This window comes from Silurus meridionalis, chromosome 17 (assembly GCF_014805685.1).
Source record: "Silurus meridionalis isolate SWU-2019-XX chromosome 17, ASM1480568v1, whole genome shotgun sequence".
In the NCBI taxonomy this organism is placed as follows: Eukaryota; Metazoa; Chordata; class Actinopteri; order Siluriformes; family Siluridae; genus Silurus; species Silurus meridionalis.
The window spans coordinates 12,954,937-12,981,500 of NC_060900.1; the positions used below are offsets into that span (position 1 = coordinate 12,954,937).

At 38.0% G+C, this 26,564-nt stretch overlaps 1 protein-coding gene across 4 annotated transcripts in view; it reads right to left on the minus strand.

Annotated features, from left to right (window-relative positions):
* Nucleotides 1–26,564, minus strand: part of cux2b (cut-like homeobox 2b) — a 114,368-nt gene that overhangs the window by 5,000 nt on the left and 82,804 nt on the right. For all 4 annotated transcript variants that reach the window (XM_046871924.1, XM_046871923.1, XM_046871925.1 and 1 more), the window contains exons 5-20: nt 17,892–18,032; nt 16,222–16,360; nt 14,915–14,988; nt 14,756–14,822; nt 11,053–11,101; nt 10,268–10,363; nt 9,767–9,967; nt 9,368–9,426; nt 9,215–9,263; nt 8,834–8,933; nt 8,062–8,706; nt 6,156–6,257; nt 2,531–3,288; nt 1,643–1,808; nt 1,159–1,452; nt 871–1,059 (exon numbers count right to left, since the gene is read on the minus strand). In XM_046871924.1, coding sequence (XP_046727880.1) covers nt 871–1,059; nt 1,159–1,452; nt 1,643–1,808; nt 2,531–3,288; nt 6,156–6,257; nt 8,062–8,706; nt 8,834–8,933; nt 9,215–9,263; nt 9,368–9,426; nt 9,767–9,967; nt 10,268–10,363; nt 11,053–11,101; nt 14,756–14,822; nt 14,915–14,988; nt 16,222–16,360; nt 17,892–18,032 — 3,129 coding nt within the window. The remainder of the gene's footprint in view (nt 1–870; nt 1,060–1,158; nt 1,453–1,642; nt 1,809–2,530; nt 3,289–6,155; nt 6,258–8,061; nt 8,707–8,833; nt 8,934–9,214; nt 9,264–9,367; nt 9,427–9,766; nt 9,968–10,267; nt 10,364–11,052; nt 11,102–14,755; nt 14,823–14,914; nt 14,989–16,221; nt 16,361–17,891; nt 18,033–26,564) is intronic.

Genomic DNA, 26,564 nt, shown 5'->3' on the forward strand with positions numbered 1-26,564 from the left:
GCAATGAAAACAAAAAGAAAGCCGTAAGTTATCTTTTGTATTAAAGTTTTTCTTTATTAGGAAAAGGGGAGAGCTGATCCTGATTTAATTTCTAAGCCAAACATTTTTTATTTTAGATTCACTGTTTGGCAATAGTGCAAATAAATATTTTTATGGAAATTATTACTTTATTACACATTTAAATACTTGCAGGTTTGCCAGACCGGTTGCCAGAATGGTTGAGGACGGTTTGAGTATTTCTATGACTTGTCTGTGACGAGCATAAAAGCATCTGAGACCATATTAAACATTGAACCTGTGGATAGGCCACAACAGCTGCCAAGAACCAAGCAAGCGGATGCTGCAGTGGGCAGAGTCCTACCAAGACTGTACACTTGAATAAAAAACATGGCCTGGACTGATTTCTGCTGAGGCACACAGGTAGTCACTCAGAATTTGACCATGGACCATAGAGCCAACCTGTCTTGTGTCAGTAGTCCAGGTGGGTGGAGGTGCTTTAATAGTGTGATGTTTTCTTTTCACACATTGGGACCATTAATACCAATCAATCATCATCGCAGGCATGCCACAGATTATTTGAGAGAATGTGTGTTTGTTCATAGCTGTGTTCAGCATTATAATGCACCATGTCCCATAATTTCTCAAACATCATGACAATGAGTTTATGAACATGACAGCAATTCTTCAGAGTATGCTCAAAGGCATGCTTCCAACATTTTGTGAACTCGCTCTGTTTTAAAAAAAAGTCAGGCCCTACCCAGTGTTAGCATTATGTTTCAAATAAAGTCCTCAGTAAATGTATACTAATGTTGTACAGTACGTACTCATGAGTCGATGTGTGAAATTCTTTAGTATGTCCCATTAGTTTACCTTTTTTCTCCATCTTCTTCATATCTCTCAGTTTGTCCACATTGTGTGGGTCATTTAACCATAGCTGCATGCGCACAAATGGCTCTCTGCCTTTTAGACTCAGCTTATGCCACGGTTTGGGCCTCGATAGCAAGTCTGACACAGAGCCTTGTGTAAGGCCTAAGATACTCTCCCCAAACAGTCGCTGGCCTAAAAATTACACAAATCAACATGTAGCAACCATTACAAAAACCTCATATATTTATGTTCCATATTAAAGTACTTATAATAATAAGATGTTCAAATTACCTAGGTTGTTGTCAGTGAGCACCTCTTTGACCCGCTTGGTTATAGCATATGTGTCAAGCTCAGGTGACATGGCCACCATCTCCTGAATACCTAATGGAATGTGAGGTTGCTGAAGTGCCAATGTGCCTGCTGTGCCATTCACTCTGTGAGGTTCTGTGTGCTGTGGGTGAGGGTGCTGGTTCTCCTTACTGCTCTCCAGCACCAAACTCACTGGCTCCAGTGGCATACTGGGCTGGCTGTCCTCTGGGCTGAGTGGAGGTGATGGTGAAGAGTGAGATGTCACTGGACTTTTGTCTGAGGAGAGTTTCAGAGAAAGATCAACCATTAGTTCTTAATAATTTGCTTTAAATATGAAATACAAGATTTGCTTCAGAGGCCAATTAAAGCATCAATAAATTGAAACTTTTTTTTTTTTGGAAAAAAAATATTTGTTACAAACAAATAACCACCTGATTCATAGGCTTCTATAAAGAATGTAACTCACCGTGGTTATGGCTGTGGTTGGACTGCTGATTGAGGCTCTGTCCTAACTGGTCCAGCAGCCACAGCTGCATGCGAATAAATGGCTCTCGCCCCTTTTGTGTGAGCTTGCTCCAGGGTTTGGGTCTAGACAGCATGTCACTCACGCTACCCTGAGAAAGGCCCAGTACCTGCAGGAGCCAATCACAGCATTTATGATTTTTTTTCAACAAAAGAACTAAAAGGTAAATGTTGGTATTCAGACTTTTATCTTCTTAAACTTTCTTCTTTGAACTTTGATCTTCTTAATAGAAATCAGCTAATACACCAGTTAAAGTGAAACATCAGCCCACCACATGGTGGGAGCAAAGTACAACTTACCAGCTTGGAAAGTAATAAAAATAAATGAATTAAAAAACAACTGGGTGAATATTTAAGAAGTTTTGGCAATAATGTTTTGTAATAATTGATTTGTATCTGTTTTACATGCACTCTTAAGTGTGTGTTTATGTGTTTCTATTATCTTACCTATTTTTTATAGTGTGCTTATAATGTTTCAGCGATGTGTGGGATTTAAAAAACAGAATTATGAAAACATGTACACTGCAAGAGTATTAAAAGCTTCAAAGCAATAAAAAACTGGTTAAGCAATTAGACTTGATGGTTCAGGTGGCCTGTTAATATTCACAACCTGTTTCAGAAAGTCTTTTAATAACTGGTACATAAAGGACTGGGAATACACCTGATATTAGGTCAGAAAAAACACATTATAAAAATACGGAAGACTGCAATTACATATAGCGATACTATTGTTCCAGCACTTTAGAAAACCACTCCACAATTTCTTCTCCTAAGTTTTTCTCTGTCCTCTTCAACAACCTGACCTGAAAGCATATTCCGATCAAACGCGTACCTTCTCTCCAAAAATTCGCTGACAAATGCCATTCTTCGCCAGCTTCTCCTTGACCTGGCGTGTAAGTTCTAAGGTATCCACCTCACGATACATATACATCTCATACTGCTCAGGGGTGAGCGGTGGCACAGTGGGCTTCAAAGTACGAGGAATGTAGGAGGGATAGTAGCTCATCCGTGCTCCTCCACATGCAGTCTGATCCCCACTTACACACGATTCTGGCTCCACTTTCACAGGACGGCTTGGTGGAGGTTCATCCTCCTCAGTGCCTGGCCCTTCCTCTGTGCCCGGAGGGCATTCTGTGTTCCAGGCCCGGGGCACTGTGGAGGGCACAGAGGAGGAGGAAGAGGAGAGCGAGGGAGAGACAGAGGTGAAGGGACGAGACCAGTGCTGGTCAAAGTAGGTTCCAGCCTCGCCGATTTCTGACTTCACCTTACGAATAATGTTTTGGACAAAAGCAGCAGGAGACAGAACGCTGAGAGGGGTCTGGGGGCTGCTGATGGGGTTTGATGGACACAAGGGCATGACACTACCCTCTTCTTGCTTGATGTAAGTGGGCATAGGACCAGGAAGGGTCTTGTGGGACTCCTGAGAACACAGACTCTGGCTGCTGGCCTCCAACTCAAACAGGGCTTGCTGTTGTGCCTGCATCTCTCGCCGTGCCTGCTCCAAGATGCTCTTAATAGTCTCGTCTGAATTACTGCCTCCACTACTGCTGCTGCGCCCGGTAGAAGATCCCAGAGAGGACTTACCATCACCTATAATGCAGAAACGCAGAAGAATCATTAATAATTTACAGTAGGGTTCAAATGCCAAGCATTTATTGAAGTGTTGAAGAAGTCTAGAATGAAACTGAAGTATTATCTAAAAGTCCTGCTTGCATACAATTAGGATTTAAGTGTCAAACTTAATGTTGCCATTCATGTGTTGTTTTACTGTTGCTTATATCACTATTCTCTGTATATTATATGAAAGTGGATTTGATCTAAAAAAAGAAAATTTAAAAAAGGTATTAAAATGCATTTTAAGAGTATTCAATTGCTTTGTCAAAAATTAGCATTATACTGTACATAATAAAGTGATGTTTATATATACAAAAAAATGAAAGAGTTGCTCGAGGTCTTGATAGTGCCTCATAGATGATTAGTACATAAAACGTTTGTAAATTCAGCTCAGTCCTTAAATAGCATGTTTAATGCGATTGAATATAGTACTGTAGTATTTCTGTCTATTCTAAGAAGTACATAGCCAGTGCTGGCAGCAATGAGTTTTCCTTACAATGATCCTCTTTCAAACAGCCAGTCTTCACAGATGTAATAATACATCTTAAGAATCCAAAACAAAATAAATCATCAATTTATTATACACCATGTGAATTATATATACAACAAAAAAAGAATTCACATTACTGGTAATATAAATATATAGTTAAAATTATTGACCAGTTCAATGAAAATTATGTTATGTTCATTAGGCAGGTCTAGGAAGGTTGGAAGCTCTTTGGACAACTATTACCTGTCATATTCATTGCAACTGTTTGTTTCTCATGGTCTGAGAGTCCTTCAGGTGATATTTTGGTTTTGTTTCTTGTTTCTTTTTATAAATTTGCAAAAAATTGTCATCATGGGGTTTTGTTTGTAGAATTTTGAGAAAAATAATTAATTTAATACATTTTGGAATAAAGCTGTTACAGAATGTGGAAAAATGTAAGCGCTGTGAATGTGGATGAACTGTAGAAGACCTTGATCATTGAGAGAACCAGAACCATAAGAAAGACCGAACTAGAGAACTGAAGCAGAATAGGCCACATCAGTAGTAATCAGTAGTAATCACATCAGTAGTAGGTTGTACATTAGGCTTGTGTAATGACATGCCTTATTGTCCTTTTTACTGTATAATAATTTCCAGCTACTATATTTACTGACATTTACTCTGATTGCATTATATTAGCAAACCTGTAGACCACATTTTGCATGGGACTTCCAAATAATAGGAGATAAGCCAAGATCAAGGCAAAACATCCAGTTAAATCCACAAACAAGAAACAGGAATAGAAAGTTTGCAATATAAGGGGACTACATACAGTGGAGCTGAACGAATATGTTGTAAAAGTAAAGTGAGGGTGTGTGTGTGTGTGTGGTGTGTGTGTACAGTGGGTAATTGTGACACAGTGTTGATAATCAGCAGTCGGGTGACTGTGAATGTACAATGAACATGGCATGTGGGTTTTGTATTCCACGGTGTCCATGCAGAGGTGCACTGTTAAAAGTGGCGATTAGTACAGATTCTCATATGGACATAATGGGGACAAAATTCATTTTTGCCCATTAAAAAAACTACATTAATTGTGCCTCCAGCATTGTGTTAGATCCACCACTTAAAAATTACTGAATAATGATTGGCAATGCTTAAGGAAATATATACAAACAGTATAAGATTATATAGAAAATGTACTGCTATTTCTTTGTGCATTACTGCAAAATCATTGAAAGAATCCACCAACTGATTGTCATGATTATAGCTGCTGGCAGACAGTTAGAACTGCACAATTGGTAATAATATAATGCCCTCCTCTACTCTCCTTAAACCTGACATGCTGTAAATGTTTATTTTCTATCAATTTATTGTCTATTTTCGTCTATGGGTTCTGCATGATTACCTCACTCAAAAGTAAATATTGCACAAGCTTAGTGTCAATGTACCAAATGTCCTCCCATTACATCTGAAATTAAATGTAGCTTTGCACATTTGGCAGTTCACCATTGTTACAGGAGTCAGGAGTTAAGGAGTCAAAGTGTCTGGAGAAAACAATCCCTTTCTAATTTATTGCTATGTCCCAGTCTGTTGTAGCCAGGTTATACAAAGTCAATGGATTAAGTTTTTTTTTGCTATACAGGCCTTATACACTGAGTTTGAGCTCAAAATATGAATATTAGACACTTATTTCCTGATTTATGCATTTAACTTTGAACATCTGATATTAAGCTTTATATCCTTTGCATTAACTGCATCAAGCCAGTGACGTTACTAAACTGGTGTATTCTTACTTTTAGTTGATGGTGTTTTTTTAGGCAGGGGTTCTCCCTTCAGTCTTCTCTACAGATGGTGAAAGTTTGGTGATTGGCTTAGCCAGCCTAAAACCTTCCACTTTTTTTTTTATTTGGGGTGGGCCTGATCAGTGTCCAAGTATTTAACTTCACTTCATTTCTGCTTACAGCATTTGTTTGTTTGATCACTTGAAAATGGGTGCGATCAATACAAAAGGTGCCATGTTATATTGTTAAAAGAATGAATGTAATATATATATATTTTAAAGTAAGCTAAAATTGTAGCCTATTATCTCATATTATTATTTTTTATGACTTTAAATGTATTGCAAAAACAAAAGTGATTGCCATTTCGATGCATTTACAGAAGACTAAGTTAGAAAACAAAAAAAACCCATATCTTTTTTGTAGATGTTTTAAAACCTGTTTCCAATCATAAACACTGTACAGAAATGACAGCATATTTTCATATGAACCATTTTTCTTTCTATGTGGCTTTGCATATTTATCAACCAGCAAGTTTTATTTTCATTTTAGTGGAGAACAGAGCTTAATCCATGTCTTGAAAAGCTCCCTACCTCCTCGCTGGGACTGGATCTCTTTCTTAGCCTGTTCCAGAATGTTCTTAATGGCGTCATCTGACCCAGTTTCAGGAGTTCGGATTCGAGGAGTGATACTCCCTGCACAGAATGTAAGACAGAATGGGAATGAGAGATTGTATATGAGAGAGAAAAAGCACTACGGTGTTATTTTGGCAGTGGGGGGGGTGGTTGTTGTTTGTACACCAGTGGCACCAGTGTCTGGTGTCTAGTTAATAGCACACAAGTATATTCTTTCTTTGGGGGTTTATTCTTAATTGCTGTATTGGCTTTGCCCAATGCTTGGATCTTTCTGATCAATTGTTTCTTTTTTCTCCACTTCAAAATGACGCATTCTACCACAGACAGCTCTCCTGTCTTTATGTTTTTTTATCTTTTTTAACAACAAATTAGGTTTGGGTTTCTGGGGCTCTAAAAGTTCCAAAGTTTTCCTCTTGACTTCTAGAGCAACGGCATTTGTGACCATTGCATGTAGTAAGCCTGAGGTAGCTCCCATTTCGAAAAACAATCAAGAGTCTATAAACGCATCTATAAATATAGGAAAAGGAAGCATTGCAACTATATTTTAAATGTTTAGATATTAAGAATTGCGCTGGCAAAAAAACAGTTCATTAGATAAGTAAGGCTGATATTATGTTTACATTTTATTCCCCTAACACAATTTACGTCTGACATTTCAGTATAACATTTTACAATATAAAACATGCAGCATGATACAAAATACCATATTCTTCATAGAGAAGGCAATACCATTCTTCTTCTTCATATATTTTAAGGTTGTTTTAAACATTATAACATGGCAGAAAGATGTGTTGCTCTTATGTGAAATGTACAGTATAGGTTAATGATAATAATAATAATAATAATAATAATAATAATAATAATAAATTATTATTATTATTATATATTATATATATATATATATATATATATATATATATATATATATATATATATATATATATATATATATATATATGATCACAGTGTTGCACTTAAAAATATAAGAAGTACAAAAATTACAATATGAAAAATCTGGATTGTTGTATCCAATAGGACCTCATCCATAAGATCTCCTCAGCAGAATAACTCAACTGTGCTTTGCTGTTGACTACAGGTCCAGTAACCAGTTGTACTGTTTTGGTCTAAATAAAAACCTAAAGGTATTTGTAAGCATTGGTAGAAACACTGTTATATGGTGGTGAGTTTGCATACAGGGTCACACAATACATAGAAACATTAACATTAACAACAACCACAAAACGAAAGAAATAACTATAAAACCATGAGATAATCTTGTTGTCTGTGCTTTTGTTGTCAAACACAACATGGTGTTAACAAAATAGAAATAATTAAATTGTTTAATCTGATGTGTCAGTTCCACAAAGGGCTGAGCCACGAACGAAAAAAATTACAAAATGTGTTTCTTTTTAATTATTTTCCGACAATAGGAATTAAATCATTTTAATCGAACTGAACCATTTTTATTGTCAATATTTCAGTTATCTAATTTACTGGAAAATCAGAAATGTTTTGTTGCTGTTTTAGAACTATATTTAACCCCACAATTTAATCACCTGCCAATTCCCACCAGCTCTTCCCTGCCATCTGATAGCTACCAACTGAGGAGGGTGAGGGCCAACACAAGTTTCTTCATTACAAGCAGCATAACAAACTCACTACCTGCACCTTGTCCATGTACATGAACTTATGGATGCCTAAGATTGGCTAATGGGTCTTTGGTTTTTGTTAAACTGCATTGCTCCCTCCCCAGGAGTACATTTAACATTGCTCCCATGACTCCCAGCTACAGATGACTGTGTCATCAGGGTTTAAGCTCATTCCCGTCTTCCTGGCTATAGGACAAATAATGTCTGAGACATACCTCTCTGGCGAACTTGAATGGTGCGTAAGGCCAGTATGTTCTGTTCATCAGATAGAAACTGCTTCATCTTGATGAAGGGCTCTTTGCCTTTGACTGTCAGCTTCCTCCATGGTTTGGGCCGAGCCAGAATCTCACTGACTGAGCCTTGGGAGAGGCCCAACACATAGTGTCCAAACACCCGCTGGCCGATGTTATGTTTGAGAAGCTGCTCTTTCACTTGGTAGGCTATCTCTGCTGTGTCTAGCTGGTCCTCGTCTCCTCCTCCTGAACTCCCACACTCTGACTGGTCACTAACTAAGCCGGCTTCCATCCCAGAGGTCCCTGAAGCGCCTGGATTGACTGACATGAGGGCAGCTTTTGCAGCAAACAAAGCAGTAGGGAAGGCCATGAGTGAGGCACCATCCTTCTTAAAGTGCGGAGAGAGGAGCTGCTTCTGCAAGAGAGGCCCTGTAGCATGTTTCTCACTGGAGAAGGGTGATGCAGAAAAGGATCGTGGGAGGTCATGGGTCACATGAGTCCCATCAAGATTGGGTGGACCCGGACTGGAGGAGGAACGGCCATCTAGTGGTAATGCTCCTGGAGGGGAGGAGTATGAGCTCATTGGGCGCCCCAAATCTCTACTAGAACCATCTGACTGGTCTTCATCTGAATGGACACACAAAATAATCTTTGCTGCATGAATGAAGTCTTTAAGAAAGGTCTTACTCATTTGTGTGCTGCATCAATGTTGTGGAAAAACTACAAATGTTTTCAAAAACAAATTTCATCTTACCAGGACTCTGCTGGACTCTGACTTTGTCTGTCAGAAATTTGTTGGAGTGTAGAAAAGTCTGTTTGTCAAGCAACAAAGCCTCTGCAACCTTGTCAGAGTCCTGTACGCACACACATGTCAAAAAATAGTTTAACTAAACAAAAAAGATGAATTAGTGACAGTGGATAGCATTATATATATGATAGCTAGTGAGGTAGCTTGGTCATTGAAATTAGTTTCCTCATTGACAAAACCAAACTATAGAACGAAAAACAAAGTGGAAAAGTAAAGTAATTTATCTGCTTTTTAGGTGGTGGCAAATATGTCAATATGATGCTTAACTCCGAGGGAAATGAACCATCAGCAATGAAAGCTCACAAATCTTAAAACCATTTTTCTCACCTGGGAAGAACTCCCATTTGCCGATGTCACTTTCATTGCTTTAAGAATGCTGTAGGGGGAGAAAGAGAAAGTCAAGGCTGTCCTAATTAGCAAAAAGACACAGTCAATACACTTTATTGAAAAGAGAGTTGTTGGTTTTTTTTTTTTTTTTACCGGAGTTCAGTTTTAATTTCTTCATAGTCCAATTGAGACTGCAGTTTAACTTCTAATTTCTGAAAAAATAAAACAAGCATTTTTGTTATAAACTGTAAAATTATATAGTGAATAAATGTCTGGCTGAATTAGTCTTTCTATCTAATCTAAATACATAAAACTAATACACCAACTAGCAGATAAAGCAATATTAAAAACACAAAGTTTGTCTCAATTCAATTCCACAGTCAGTAATTACACAACCCCTAAACCTACACCATACACAACTACATGGTGTTATGTTCTTACACACCCATTAAAAATGTATAGTCTGGTTTGTGCAGAAGAGAGCGGCATACAGGTCTGTAGCTGGAAAACTGTACAGCGTCTACATGTTCAAATCATTTCTACCACACTTACTTCAATAGCCTCTGTCTTATACACAAGTTGGTTTTCAAGATCTGCCAGCTGGCTTGCTGAGGAGTCCTGCACTTCCTGGAGAGTGAACTGCAACCTCTGGACATTTTCAAGCAGGCGAAGAATTTCTCTGTCTTTGGAGAAGAGAACTGCTTCCAGTCGTGATGGTGAGCACTTGTCCTTCTCATCCTTTCCTCCTTTCCCCTGAGAGGGGCACCACAGCAGAGAAGCAAAGTAGTGAAGGAGAAGAAAAAAAACATGAAAATCCTGTTTCAACTTCAAAATGCCTGCCATCCTCTCCGCTTTCCTATAATCATATTACTTCAAAGTCTTGCTAATGAGGAGCCAGAAGCACGAAGGATTTGATTTGTGGCACCAACAGTATGGATAACTGACTCTTTTTTGTACGAGTGTGACTCCTGAGCCTTGGGATGACTTTGTGGTAAAGTGAGTCGTTTCTCTTTAATCTTAAAAGTTTTGGTGACAGTAGGGAATCATTTGTACCTCACTGGGGCCCTCGTCACTCCCTTTCGAAATGCCGTGACTGCTGGTTAGCTGGTTCCTCAGTCGATCCACCTCCCTCTGGGCCAAATCTGCTCTCTGCCATCAAACACACACAATTCTGCTGTTAACATCACCTGTGCAATAAGAGCACAGAAAAACATCTACAAACTATGCTAAAACCGAAATGCCCTTAGATTTCTCAGTATAGGTTTAAAACAAGCACACAAACTATAAAACAAATAAATGAGTAGATCAAAATCTCAAAGGTCAGTCAAGAGAGTTACATACAGGGAGAACCCAAAATAAAGCATCTCTCTCCCACGCACTCTCTTTCTACTCCATTCTGCTGAGGTGGATGTTTACTTGCAGACACTTTCCTTCCCAAACTGTTACCCTGCACAGTCACACTCTGCCTGCTAATTAATGACTCATTTTCCGAACATTTATCTAAAAGCTGCTGGCGAAGGGAGAGGATAGAGAGAATGGAAAATCATGGCGGAGAGAAAGGGGGAAAAAGTGGAAGCAATCAGTACGACGAGGTAACTAACAGACATATCACGCTTCTCTCTCAGCAGCCATCGCTCTGTGCTGTCTCGTGGCCCTCTGCTACCTGCAGATGGCTAATCATGAAGCCCTGAGAAAGCGGAGGGTAGAGGGCGGGTGGTAAGAGGAAGAGAGGCCACAGGGGCGTCTAATTAATCCTGAGGCTTGATTACAAAAGGTGATTACCTTAACAAATGCAGGATCCTCAAAATTAATAATAGAATGAAAAGCCTTGTGCTCACCTGGTTGGCCTTTTCCAGATTTGTCTTGAGCTGTGCCAGTTCCTCTGCTCTGAAAGACATAATACACACTTACTATTAAAATACTCAGTAGGATAACGTCAATACTGACCATTTGTACGGCTTCTGATGAACCATCTTTTATATTTTGTATAGTTACATTAGATACACACACTCATAACTGCTTTGGTCACATTATCAATATTTTGCATTCCTAACAGTTCACCAAACAACAGCCAAATTATTAACTCCCACAAAGATGTTACGAGTATTACAAAGTCTGTAAAATCTGGGTGGGGGGGAAAAAAAGAAGACAAGGCAACCTATCATTAAAACAGAATGAGTCACATCTATCGCATATTATTTGACATCATATCTCAACATGCCTACACACTCCCAACAATCAGAGCACTCATTTGAATAGCGTCTCGGGGAGATTATTCATAAGGTTTGTTTGAAGTTCAACAGTTTCCTCTCAGTCATCAGGGAGCTGATTTTCAAAAGGTGGAGAGGCTGAATAATGAGGAAGGCTGAAAGTTTGATTAAATACATGAATCTCTGAGGTTCCTCTAAACAAAGATTCTCTCTATATTAGAGTGTATTTGCTTCCAGAGAAAGTGCATTGAGAGGCTGTACAGTGAACACTAAAAAGACACGATCTCACACTAAATTACAATTAAGTACAACTTTGTCCCTCTGTCTCTGAGTAAATAAGTGTCTGTACTAATGAAAATGAAAATGCATTTATGTAAGCGCAAGGCCAGAAAGATATTCTTCACAAAAGACTCCACGCTACTTATTAAATACCACATCAGTCATAAATAAGTGAAGAGTAAATAAGTGTCTATGCTAATGAATTCCTTAAACTATCAGGATGAGTGCTGAGATCACTCATTTATACTGTATGTAGCAGCAGGATGGCAGCCAAAAACAGAAGCACTTCAGTAGAGAAAGAGAAATCCTCACATTACAGAGAGAAGAAAGAAAGTATTCAAAATTCACCAAATGGAAACTGTGCTTTATATCTAAAATTTCCAGGGGAAAAAACTCCTGTAGTTGAGCATTCAAGACTTTCCCTAATCCCCACTGAACGGCACAAGTTTCAGGCTCATTCAAAGTGCACACCGGAGACTGTGTGTTACAGTAGATGACGATATTAAACCCGATTTCTAATTTAACAGAGCGGTCTTTCTTAAGGTTTCTCAAAGCAACAAGAACAAACTGAAATTGCTTATATTACCTGCACGATTCAGTCAAGAACTCTTATTTATACTCAAAGCAATTACATTAGCTGAGAATGGACCACATGAAAAATATTCAGAGCAACTGCTACAAAAGTATTGGGACACCTGACTTTTCAAGCCATATGCGTTTGTTCACCAAACTTTTACCAAAATGTTGGAGGCACACAATTGTACAGCATGTCTTTGGATGTGGTAATAATACATTTTCTCTTCACTTGAACTAGGAGACCCAAACCTGTTCCATTCCAATGTCCCTTTGCACAATGCGAGTTCCATGAAGATCTGGTTTACATGGGTTGAAGTAAAAGATCTAGAGTGGCCTACTACTGAGCTCTGAACATAATCTGGGATGTTTGGGACGAACTGAACTGCTGACTGCACCCCAGGCCTCCTACATCAGTAGCTGAATTTGCTAATGGCCTTTTGGCTAAATGAGCCAAAATCTTCACAACTACACTCCAAATTCTAGTGAAACAGCACTCATCATCCAGAAAAGTGAAGGGTATGTGAATGGAATGTTCAAAAAGCACATACGAATTATATGGTCAGGTGTCCACAAAATCTTGTCAATATACACAGACCAGACAACTGCCAAACCACCTCCCTAATATTGCGTTGGTCCCCCTTTTGCTGCCAAGACAGTCCCGTTGACCCACTAACTTCAACAATTTGAGATACAGGAGCTTGTCTGTTGGATCGGACCACACGGACCAGCCTTCACTCCCCACATGCATTAATGAGCCTTGGTCGCCCATGACCCTGTTGCCAGTTCACCACTGTACCTTCCTTGGACCACTTTTAATAGGTACTGACCACTGCAGACCGGGAAACACCCCATAAGAGCTGCAGTTTTGAAGATGCTCTGACCCAGTCATCTAGCCATCATAATTTGGTCCTTGTCAAATGCCCTTAAATCCTTACGCTTGCCCATTTTTCCTGCTTTTAACACATCAACTTTGACAACAAAATGTTAACTTTCTGCCTAATATATCCAACCACTAACAGGTGCCATGATGAAGAGATAATTATTGTTATTCACTTAACCGCTCATAATATTATAATATCATAATTTCATGCCTGGTGTAGTGTTTGGGCTGAGGAAAAATAACTAAAGAACAGAATTTGATTATTTGCAAAGGTTAGAAGACAGTAGGGCCGTCAATTGATTAAAATAATGAATCGTGATTAATTGCATGATTGTCATTGTCATTAAGAGGTAATTCAATTATCGCAACATAATCGTACAATTTTATGCTCGAATCAACATAAGCATGGACAAATATTAAAGCTTAATGCAAAAGTATGTTTATTATTAGTGAAACCCAACTCAACATAGAGCATGAAGAAAAATTATTCTTGTAATCATTTTAAAACAATTATTATAAATTGAGTAAATCATCAGGACACCAAACAGAACTTTTTCTATGTTTCTGCACAAACGTTATAAATTGCCGGACGTGTGCATCATGGCGGATTTTGGTGCTTGATTTGAGACTTGGGGCATCAGTAAAACAAATGCTTTTCCCATTAAGGGTCCCAACAGCGGATCATCCGTCTCCATACCCCCTGTCCTCTACTTCTGCCTCTTTCAAACCAACTACCTGCATGTCTTCCTTTACCACATTCATAATCCTCCTTCTATTGAGTAAAAAAACATTTTCACGTAAGTTTATTATTTTTTCATATCTGAGTAAAAAAAAGGACGTTGTGAATAAATGTGTTTTGCGTTGAAGGTTTAAATTTTGCATCTTGGTCAGACAGAAATGTGTGCTGCATTAATCACACGCTAATAAAATTAGTGCAGTTAAAATGAATTTGCGTTAAAGCGGTATTAACGTGCTGACAGTTAAGAACTAAGATTCTGTTATGCTTTTGAGGACATATAACTGACATGGATTTGAGGTCCATGCAAAGGAATACAAGGTTATTCTGACCAAAAACTGTGTGCAAGTGTACCTAGAAAAATGTATGCTGTTTTGCAAGCATTGGCTGGTCACACAGAATATTGATTTGATTCGGATTTCTCTTATGTTCATAAATATGAGATAGTAAGGTATAAAGTTGTGCAATACTATGTAATGCTATGTAATTCTTAACCTTATAGCAACATTTGTATAAATTATCTCGATTTCTGGTGCATGCCAGAGGATTTCTATTGCATGCCTATAAAACTACTGATCACATCCATCCCACAAACAAGGTACCATGAACAGAAGCAATTAATGTACTGTTAGCCATCAGTTTATTTAAATTAAACAATGGGAAACAAACAATTAAGCAAACTATTTACTCCACAAATCTGTGTAAAACAAGTGCAACATTTCTTTTGACATACTAATAGATTTGTAATTTAGTGTCAGACCTTTGGACCCAAATGTATGCATAGAAACACACACACACTCGGCAGGCATGAAAGGGAATGGGAAATAGTTTAGAAAACTAGTCTACATTTAAGAACTTACTTTGCAGCCATTTCCTTGTAGTATTTACACCTTAGCTCCTGTAGCTCTGACTGGGCTTTGTTCAGTGCTGTGAATAAACAGAACACAGTTAATGTCTTGCTCTTTTGCATATTATCAAGCTTAAGTCTTGTACAGTTCACAGTTTAAATGACTGCTAACCTGACTGGAGAATTTTTATTCTATCTTCAGACTGAGCCAATCTGACCGACAGAGCATCGGGTTCATCAGCTTCTCTGAAAAGAAAACAAAGTGTTTTGCAATAAATTGTAGAACAGCAATAATGTGAAACATACCTCCGTTCCTTACTTTTTAATACTTGCTATTTAACTTTGAATTATGTGTAAGGTGCAGCAGGAAGTTATTAAAGTTATTTTATAGAAAGAAAAATACCCCAGTGCAGGGAACTTATCATCTGCAAATATTTTATTTGCAAATATTTTATTGAATGATCTAGTCATTACATTTATGAGGATTTACTAACGGCTATTTATAACAGCTGTATGTGCTGTATGTGAAGAGCGGTGAAATGGATTTAAATTATTTGAGGTATATTTTTGTTCTGCACACTTAGTGAAACAATTCACACTCTCCGAATAATCAATTCCAGAGGGCTAAATGCCAGTGTATTCCTATTGTCTACACTGTATTCTTAATGTGTATGTAAATAAGTAAGCAATAAAGCATGTATTGGTGTGCAGATATAAGAAAATCAATTATGAACTGATGTAATCATTTATTTAATATTTATTTAAGAAATATGTGCAATGTTCCTGTTATTCCAGTAGCACCAGTGCCCTTTATTAACTTCAGTTAGAGGGGGAAAAAAAACTAAATGCAGCTTGTCATCTTACCAAAAAGCCCTTTGTCCTGAAGTCTTGTGTGCTAACTTCTACAATAATATCCATGCTAATCTGCTAAATTAAAAATGCTAAAATGTTAAATCTCCTCATAACAATCCTCACCATATCATTAATTACAAATGTTTTACACAAATATGATAATGTTTTAGAACATACAGCATTATATAACTGGGTGAGTTAATGATCCACATTAATGATGCATTAATGTAGTCCAGAATATCCGTTATGCAGTGTTGGGTAGTATAAATAGCAATCTTATTTGAATCTATTACTAGTAAGTAGAAGACAATCAGATAAACTGTTTATGTGGTTAGCTAATTGTAAAAGCTATATTGTTCAATGCCTTGATTTGAATTAATTCCTTTATTCCAGGATCTAAAAACGAAGAATAAACCCTCAAATTGTCTTGCTTTGAAGACAGTTCTACACAAAAAAACTTTTTACCTTTTACAATTTTAGTAAATTTAGTTAAAAATCCAACTACTCAATAAATACAACTCTAAATGACAAAACATAGTACACAAATTAACAGAAATAGATTTTTTTTTCTATGTGGTTGTAAGAGGTCCAGCACAGGATTAATAACATTTTTGTCATTTTGGATACCTTTCCTCCAGGCCCTGGTGGTTGTGAAGGGGTAAGCCACCATCTTGGAGGCTCTGTGTGCTGTTTGGGGTCATCATATGGGGCAGTTCTTCTGTCACCTCTACTCTCTGTATGCTTATTGGGCTTTTTTCTACACTTTCTGTCAAAAAGACCAAGACAAAAATAATGTACATTATAAATAAACAGAATTTTCTTTGGCATCAAAGAAATTTATTCCAATACCATATTAGCAGTTCATTTATTATAACCATTTAGAAATTTCAGCTATTGTTACACAGTGCCACCGTTTACACATGCTCAAAGGTAACTACACAAGCTAACCTAATAAAAAATAAAAAAAAAGAATTATAAACCTTGCATTCAAAAACTTTTCAGTCAATGACTGCGTGATGTTTGACACTATGGATATTATCAAATGCTTCCTCATACGCATATGTCTTCAGTTGATGCATGTTTGTAAGTCTTTCTGCCTTTGAAAAAATATTCTTCAATTGGGTTGAGGTCAGAGACCATTCCATTGCCTTAAGAAGCTCTTGGGTTGCACTCGCTGTATGTCATTGGGTTATTATTCCTCTGTACTGTGAAGAGCATCCTATGAGTTTACAGCATTTGACTGAATCTAAACAGAAAGTATAGCTGAATTCATCCTGCTACATCTATCAGCAGTCACTTCATAAGCCCTTCCTTTCATTCTCCATACTCTTCTATTCTCATTATTCTGGTACTCTTATTGTTTTTGGGTTCATCGGTCCAAAAATCTTTTTCCAGAACTGGGTAGGCATGTTTTTAAGATGTTTTCTAGCTAACAAGAATTTTGACAAATTGCAACTTGACGTTAAAACACAATTTTTTTATATTTATAAAGGGCATCTTTTGATTGTAAATGTAAATTTAACACTTGGAATTTACTTTACTTTTACTTTAGCTTTTATGTTTTTTAAATCCTCTTAAAGTCTTTCTAGCTAGTTATCTGTGGACATACTGTTTAACTTTTTTTTTTACTTACAAGAGGTTAATCATTCTATGAGTGTTTGCCCACTCCCATACTGTAGCTAGCATGAAGTATAATTATTTACCTAGTACCTATAATGAGACATGTTTCCACCAATATACTGCAGATTACAGAAGGGACTATAAGATCATCAGACTGATTACACAATTTACTAATTAAAATACATTTTTCCAACATTTCTTGACAACTCCTTGAATTGGGGAACGAAATAAGATGCTTATAAGAACTGTCGTAGCCAAGAGGTCACAAACTTCCCAAAAGTTACAAACTGTGCTATTAAATGTTAACACACAAATGAGAAGCTCTGAAGGTTAATGCAGTGAAATAGTACAGCAGTACCTAAACCTATTTTGTTAAGCACAGTTCAGTCCTAAAACAAATTAGTGATGTATTTTTGTCAGCATATGTTTTAAAAAAACTACCTGTAATAGGAGTTTGATGGACTAGGCCTGAATCCAATACAGTGCAAACCTTTTAATAAAAAGTGTCAACTTGATGTAGAAAAGGTTGCCTAAAGTATTTTTTCTTTTGTAAGCAAAAAAAAAACCTGCATGAGCTATTCAACCTCTGGGCTGTATAAAATATTTGTACAGTTTTTTTTTTAGAATGCTAAGTCACATTTTTGTGGGACTAGTGGAATGGAAAATAGAAAGCTGACCTGCACTGTTAAGGCACTCCAGGTGTCTCCTCCAGTGGCCCGAGATCTCTCTGACCAGAAGCTCACTGTCTGGAGAAGAGCTTTGCAGCTGGGTGAGACGTTCCTCCAGTGAGTAGGAGGCTTCCAGCACCGGAGCGGGGTCTGACACACACACACACACACACACACACACACACACACACACACACACACACACACACACAGACCAGAAAAAATGAGAGAAAAAAGTTGGTAAACACTTTCTAGTCTCTACTACATGCTCCGTTTTTCATAATACATTTTTAATACAGTATGCAATTTAAATATTTTGTGTTTTAAAGGAAACCATTGACACCAACAACCTTGGCTCCTCAAGTCACTCACAAATACTTATCTAGACAAATCCAACACTTTTGGGGAATTTCAAAAATCATTGAAAAAGAAGTAGCATGTAAAAAAAATGGTGAAATTCTGTAGCACAACAGAGGAGCTGTTTTGCAATGCATGTGGCTCAGCGTGAGGCCCATGGGGCCAACTAGGAGGCTGTTTCTGCACTAACAAGTCTCCTCTGGATCATTTGATCATTTAAATTATTATGCCAGGAATCCTCAGGAGGCACCTCAGCTCTCCACTTCACAGGGCTGTTTTTAATCTTCCTCTCTTCCTTTCTTCTTCGCCTGAAAAAATATTTGAGCCTGCTGTGTGCCGCATGGATCGGAGTAGTGCTCTTGTTGTGCACCTGCCTGTGAAGGAAGGCAGAGGAGGTGACTTCTAGCACCAAAGCAGTGCGAGAGACAGGCTTAGGGGAGTGGAGCTGAAGGAGGCGGGAGTGTGTATGTTTGTGTATGCACATCAACTCGTGCACGCTCTTACACACAGAACCATGCAAAAGCTGGTGCTGCAGCAGTACACACACACACACAGAAATAATTTTTTTTCAAATTCAACCTCAACTTCCATTTTCCTTCAAATACAGGACACAAACAGAGCTATCAGAAATATGAGCATGTACAAGGACAAAAGAGATTAGTAGTAGTGCACTGACTCACAAACGCTTTATAAAATAGTAAGACGGCCATAAAAGCAGTAATATAACAAGTGACTGGGTGTGTGTGTGTGTGTGTGCGTGCGCGTGTGTAAGTTTATATTGTTACAGCAGCACAGTGGAGATTGCGTCAGTCACATGGGACACTGTGCTTAAGAGGATGACTTAAAACAGTGCTGTTCTCCATACAACCCCTGAATCTTCCCACTGCCTTTACTGCAAGCCTTTTAAGAGCTAATGATCAAATGCTTCAGGCCAATTCTCCGGTGCCGAGACAAACCGGTCCTGATTATCAATCAGCTCCATACACAGAGTAGGTGAAAGTGTGCCATGTAGGTGAATGCGCCTGTGACTAAAGCAATCAGTTCCATTCAAACCCATGAACATATGGTTCAGAATGTTTTGACACTATATGGAATAAAAATGCTGATTACTGCATGTATAATTTTTAGAAAAGTACCTACAGACTTTTCCAGAAGAAAAGCGTGGCTCTTCACTAAAACGCAACATCAACATTTTATTAAAGGCTGGTGACTGCATTCAGGCATCGACTGACCAAGAAGGGTTTCCTCACCACATCCATAAAGCAATTAAGTATTAGTGACTAAACTTTCACAACTGGTGTAAACTTACTAACGCCTCCAGGCCAAGAGTAGTGTTTCGCAGCTCTAACTCTGTTCACTGCCAGACTGAGACTGAGACAGACTACACTCCTCCATGGCAACAAGTTTCTCCCCAAGGGTAAGCGAGTTACACACTCTCACACACATGAGTAAGACTCACCAGAGAAAGTGTCATTTATGAAAAAAAAAACAGTTTTCAAAGTCAGAACTATCAGATATGAACAGACACAGTTATGACAACACTCTATAACTAAATAATAGTGGATTTTACCGAAACCGATGAATAGGTTGGATCGTACTTGCTGTTAACCGATTAATGAACAGATTTAAAATGAATACTGGATTAATAAACTTAACACTCCATGTAAAATAGTACTGTACTTTATCACAAAAAAATGTGTAAATCATGAAAATGTGCTAAAGGAAATATATTTGAATATATTAATTAATACATATTAGGGTGTATCGAATGCAATCCTTTTTTACATGTGGAACATAGTTAAAATAGGAGTCCCTCACAAACATATTAACTGGTGGACCGCAAGTTTGTTTAGTCAATCGCCAATGTTTTTACGACAGTCTAGTAATATGGATTATTTTGCATGTACACAGAAAAGCCTTGTAGTTTATCACGTTGTCTTCTTAATTTACAGAACTTAAAGAGGGCCTTACCAAAATTCAAGTTAAGAAAAAACTGAAACTGTTGCTGTTTTCATCACTATGCGCTTTCCCTTAACCAGTTTTTGGTGTGACCATGAAATGGTCCGAAATGTCAATAATCACTTCCCCTTCTCAAAGTTTGTTTACGTTGATTACACAAACTATTAGCGAGTGTCAAACCTATTCTATCACCTCTAATCATTTCCTGGCTTAATTAAGCACACTAATGACTTCTTAGAAAAGAGTCTCTCCACCAGGCTCAGCCCTCTGCTGTGAAGTAGGACACACCAGACCAGTGATTACCCTTAATGAGTTCGTCCTTTTATTGTCCATGTAAATGCGCTGTCCATTTTAGAAATCAGCCCCTAACTTTGTTATGCTCAATTAAATGAGTGGCCTGAGGTCACGATAACTAATAACAACTCTGATGCTTTATGAAACAATGCATCATATTGGTGTGAGGCCGAAAGTTCCTCTGCCCCTGAGGAAATATAGACTAGAGGGTGTTAGAAGGAATCATGGAAGGTGTTGTGGATCAATCCTGGTTATTTCAAACCTGTTATTCTTACTTTTCCTTGGGCAGCACAGGTCAGTTACCTTTAAAGAGTTGCTTTTAATAATAATTATGAAAGGTCAAGGGCTGAAAGGTGCTTTATATTTGTCACATGTACTTTACAACAATGTGAAATTTTTTCTTCACATATCCCAGAGATGTTAGGAAGCTGGGGTCAGAGTGCAGGGATGTTAGGTCAGTCATAATACTGTACTTAATCTCAATAGTCTGCTATAATGACTCTTTGAATTTGATCACGATCACTTTAGCTGTAAAAAATGGACATTTGGTGCCACCCAGATGAGGATTGCCACTCCCTCTTGAGTCTGGTTCCTCTCAAGGTTTCTTCCTTTTTGCCACCTCAGGGAGTTTTTCCTTGCCACAGTCGCCACCGGCTCGCTCATTAGGGACAAGCTAAAACTTATAAAGAATAATTTTATTAATTCTTTCTTACCACATTATCTGTGTAAAGCTGCTTTGAGACAATTTCCATTGTTAAAAGCGCTATACAAAAAAAAAAAAAAAAAAATTTACGTAATAATACAATAATAATACAGCAGCCCTGGAGCACTAAGGGGCCTTGCTCAAGGGCCCAATAGTGGCAGCTTGCTAATACTGGGGCTTGAACCCCCAACCTTCTGACCAGTAACCCATAGCCTTAACCACTGAGCTACCACTTCCCAAATGAATGAAGGAACAAACACTGAATGTAAGAACAATCAGGAGTTGTGAATAACTTGCTATCTGAGAAGTTGCAAAAATAAAAGCAAGATTTATAAAATTTTATATTTTAAAAATTATAGATAATGTTCAGTGGCAGAAGAAACACACTTCTGTAAGATTTGAGCTTCTTCTAAGCTCTGCCTACCTGCTAATTAAATATGAATGCTATTTGCATGTGTATACCCATTACAGTCTCATAATATTAGAAAAACTGTAGACAGAAGTAGAGAGCATCAAACGCAACAGCACATTTAAACAGTCACAGACCAAAAAAGAAAGAGCATGATTAAATATTTCAAAACGGCAAACTGTCAATATAAAAAAAAGCTACCCATTGTTCTATAGGTTTCACAACACAAATACCCACATTGACACCAGCATCTGCACTAATGATCAAACTATAGTTGTTGCTGAGTGACAATGTTATGTGTTATGGCTTCATTTTAATGAGGTAACAGACAGCAGTGGTACTGGATAACAGTAGCTGCATTGGGCTCGGTGTGTCACTGATAACTCTAAACTCAATAATTCTGATAGGCAATAATGCTTAAGATTGGCAAAATATATTACTGTATCACACAATTTCTATTCTCAATATTTATCACCTACTGGCTTCTCAAATCTACATATCAAAAGCTGCAGCACCTCCAGAATGACTCCTGTGCAGTGCCTTACATACCCCAGTAACTAGCTTTTGTGCATTTGTCTTCTGCCTCAATTGAATTAGGAGTTTTTTCTAATAAAAGGCTGCTTAGTAAAAGGCACTTAGAGCTTCTTCTTCTTTACACTTCTTTGTTCTTGTGCATGATGCAACGTCCTACAATTTCCAGCTCACACTTTAGTGCAGATGAGCATGTCTACGCTCGGAGTTGCAGAGGTGAGGGAAAGCCGGACTGGGTGGCCTAGCGCTGCATGACACGGCATGCCAAGAGGAGCAGGTGTGCCAGGGCGGTCCGTCTTGGCCCTGTCAGCGTTACACTGTCATTAGCTAGCGCGGACGCAGCGGGGGGCAGCGCAGCGTCTCTCAGGCCCCTCGGTAATTACGCTCTGACATAATTAACCCAGCAAGCCCATTAGCCCAGCGATGGCTGGAAAAAAGCCCTCACTATAATTATTTGTTGTGTGCATGCTAATGAGGCCAGCTGTGCACCCATCGTACAACATGAACAAATTAATTTACAAGGCTGTGCTTCAAGGGTCTTTTTTTCTTACTCACACTCCAAACCACCAACTCTTTTGCAAGTGTGTGTGTGTGTGTGTGTGTGTGTGTGCTGAATTTATCTTTTCACCAAGTAACATGTGCTTTGGACACGTAGTTGTGCGACAATGGGAGGGAACGATGTGGTCATGGACGAAGGATGGACAGGGTTTTTTTGGAGTAGTGATGTGCTTTATTGCACTCTATAAACTAAGCAGCAGTGGGTTTTTTTTTTTAAGTTTCCCCCCCAAGACTAACACACATGATCTAACTAATCAGTTAGTCACCAAGCACATCATGAGCTGTGTGAGGCAAAAAAGTAAAGCCCCTGTGCTTTAAAACCAGCAGATTACTCCAAACATAATCCTACTCTAATAACAATAATAATGCTTCTAACATTTCATGGAAATGAAAAGTCCAGAACCTGCAGAGTACTGCACAACCCCCTCCCTCTCTGAATTCTTCAGTTTTCTCTCAGTATTTCTGTAATTTATTATTAGTCACCCAATACCCTCCAACCCAATTTTGTCCAATTAAGCAGGAAAAAAAACTCATTGCTAGCACACAAAACAAATGGGATTAAAAAGCCATTATGTCACTTATTCCCAAATAATTATTTCGTTCCGAACAATATCCAAGTTTAAACTCAAATATCAACATTAGGACACACCTTTGCACCGGGAAAGAATGCTTTTACAAGACTTTCACTCAGGAGCCGAGTTCACCTTTTGACAAAACATTCCAGTTCATTCAACTGACATTCATCATCCTAACGCATTGTTCACAAATCTATCCGAGAAAAAAAAAAGTGACATCTTAAACGCTCCCCTGAAATACACCAAGGAGGTAATTCTTTTGTTCTATTTAGGTGGAGTGGCTTCACTTGGCACACTTGATATTCAGTGAGTATATTAAATTGCCTTTTTTTTTTTTTTTTTGCATACCTTGATGTAGAAAAGGAGCGAGCGAGTATGCGAGAGAGGGAGAGATGTGTCTGCTTCTTTTGGCTGCATGCATTGAAAGACAAACTTTCTCACAAAGCCTTTTTGTTACGCCAGCAGACTGAAGGACAAGAGTCTGGCTTACATCAATGCGCATCACCTATAAAAGGAGTCTTGAAAGAAATGCACTGTCACGGATGCGTGGGATATGACTGAGATCTGCTATCTCAATAAAAGCTTCGGTATAAAAGAGGAAACGCAGGCAGGCGGCAAGGGCGAGCGAGAGCAAGTGGTTCTTTTGAACGCCGATCAGAATATTACATGAAGGCCACTGCTAAGATGAAACTCCATACGTCTTAAGCTGCCACTAAAAAAACTTACGTGTACCTGTTAATAGCACTCTGGTGAAATCTTGACATGAATGTAGAGCCTTGAATTGTAGCTGGTAATCTTTAGAATTTATTTGTATGCATTATTTAGATACAAACAAAATACATTCATTTACATACAAAAAAAACATGGATATAATATGTTTTTAAAGACAAGTTCAAAATGTAAAAAGTTCAGTAAACAGTAATGATCTCAATAGCTATTAGCAATAGTGTATTTCTGATGTAATGTTTTATAGTTTTCAGAGCACCTTGTCCAATCTTCTGTAAAACTTCTGAGTGTTCTGGGAAAACCTGATTTAAATGTGTTGTTTCTTTATGTAAAATGTTATTTTCTTTACTGACTTTATGTGAACATTAAATTTGTTATAAAAAGTATAAAAGTAAAAACATTTTCTCTCTTACTGACTCATTCTTACTGCACACGTACACACACACGCACACACACACACACACACACACACACACACACACACACACACACACACACACACACACTCCAGTATAATCTCTGTGGGGTTTTCCCTCTACAGGGATCTATTGGGTAGGCCGGTGCTTTTATGAACATAATGCATTATTAAGCACCTCAAACATCTCCTGGGCCTTTTGTTTATTACTGCTCTTATTAATCACCAACACATAATCTCCACCCATCCAGAGAGCCCTTGTTCACCATTTATTCTCCACTCTCTCTTTCCCTTTTTCCCCTCACACACAAACACACACACACACACACACACACACACACACACACAGCCTTTGATTTTGATAATATTCTATGATGAAACCACCTCTAATGATATAATGATGGCAGTAAAATTCGAAAACACTGATTAAACATGCCAATATTATAAAGCACAAACTAATGTCTAAAAGACAAAGTCTTTAAAATATAAACAACAACCATTAAGAAGGACAAAAAGGCTTTTCTTGATTTCTGATCTAATACAAGCAAATTCCTGGGAGGGGTTTAATTAGCCATCATGTCTGTAATACCTCTGGTCACCACTAGCCAGCAGTGTAACACAGCCTTATGTCCATTTTCCATGTTTCATCTGGTCTCTGACCAGCAACTACACTAAGAAGTTGTTCTTTCCATTAAAACTTGCTTTTTTACCACTGCCTCTGTGCGTGTTTCTTGAATGTTCAAAGCCCTCGACTGTTATAAAACGTGAAAGAGCTGCAGTGAAGAGGAAAGGCCTCTTGGGGATGGAGAAGTATAAAAGCACATGGAACGGCAAAGCTAACACCTGCAGCGCCTGTCTTACGGCAATGCTCCAGGCTTTGGCAGAGTCGACCCTCTCCAGGTGAGGCAGCTCCAAAAAATAGAAATATAAAAATAATAATAATAATAATAAGATGACACCCTTCCTGCATAGCTTTGAATGACAGATCATCTCTTACCTCCAGTTCTATCACAAGAAGGAGTAGAGACAGATCATTTTAATACTTCATCTATGGATTTTGCATTTAAAAACAGAAGGAAAACATGACTGCAGGGCCGAATTATGGCAAATGGCAGTACAACAAACTGAGAGGTATGCTGTGCAGAGGAATTCTCTCCGAACAGGAAGAGAAGTGCACTATAAAGCCTGAGAGCAGCAGTCAAAACCCTGGATGTGTTAATTTGTTTAGAATTTAAAAACGAATTTCCTTAAACCTAGAAAGAAAAACAGGATACCACTTGGCCTGCATCCCTTTTCCTTCACATTTTACTATTTTATGTATGAGGCAATCAGTGTCTCAATTCACACACATTTTTTTTTATTGTGTACATCTGTTTTACATTTGTGTTTTGTAATTATGCTCACTTGAGCAGCCGGGATTAAACGATTGCTGACAAATCAGGAAAAAGGCAAGGGAAAAAAAAACCTGAGAATGGAAATGGGGAACCATCACAGTGGTAAATTTCTGTTGACATCAGCCACAGAGATGGGGTGAGATTATCGCGTAGACAATAAAGAACGAATCAGCACTTTAGGCTGCCCTGCTTTACAAGTCAAGAAACAAACCTGTTCCTAAAGCTGTCAGCAAGGATCACACACACACACACACACACACACACACACACACATACACACACACACACACACACACACACACACACACACACACACACATCACACTTACCATGCTCAACTCAACCTAAACTCCAGCTTTACTGTCATTTTTCAAAAGAACGAAATGTCGTTACTACGGACCAAGGTGCATAGACAGTAAACAGTAAGAGTAAACATTAAACATAGTGGAGTTCTGTGGTATATGAGGTAAATGTGAAAAATAGAGGTTGAAATGTAAGTAATGTAAGTCTAAAGTGCGAGTGCACAGTAAGAGGTAAAACATGCCAATACTGTATGTAACGTAAAGTCAGTTACGGATACAAAGATAAAGCAAACATTGTATATATAAATTAAAACTATATATATATATATATATATATATATATATATATATATATATATATATATTAGTTGTTAATACTCTAATCAGCATAAGCATGGACAAATATGAATGTTTTAAGCAAATGTATGTTTATTATTAATGAAAACCTACTCAACATTG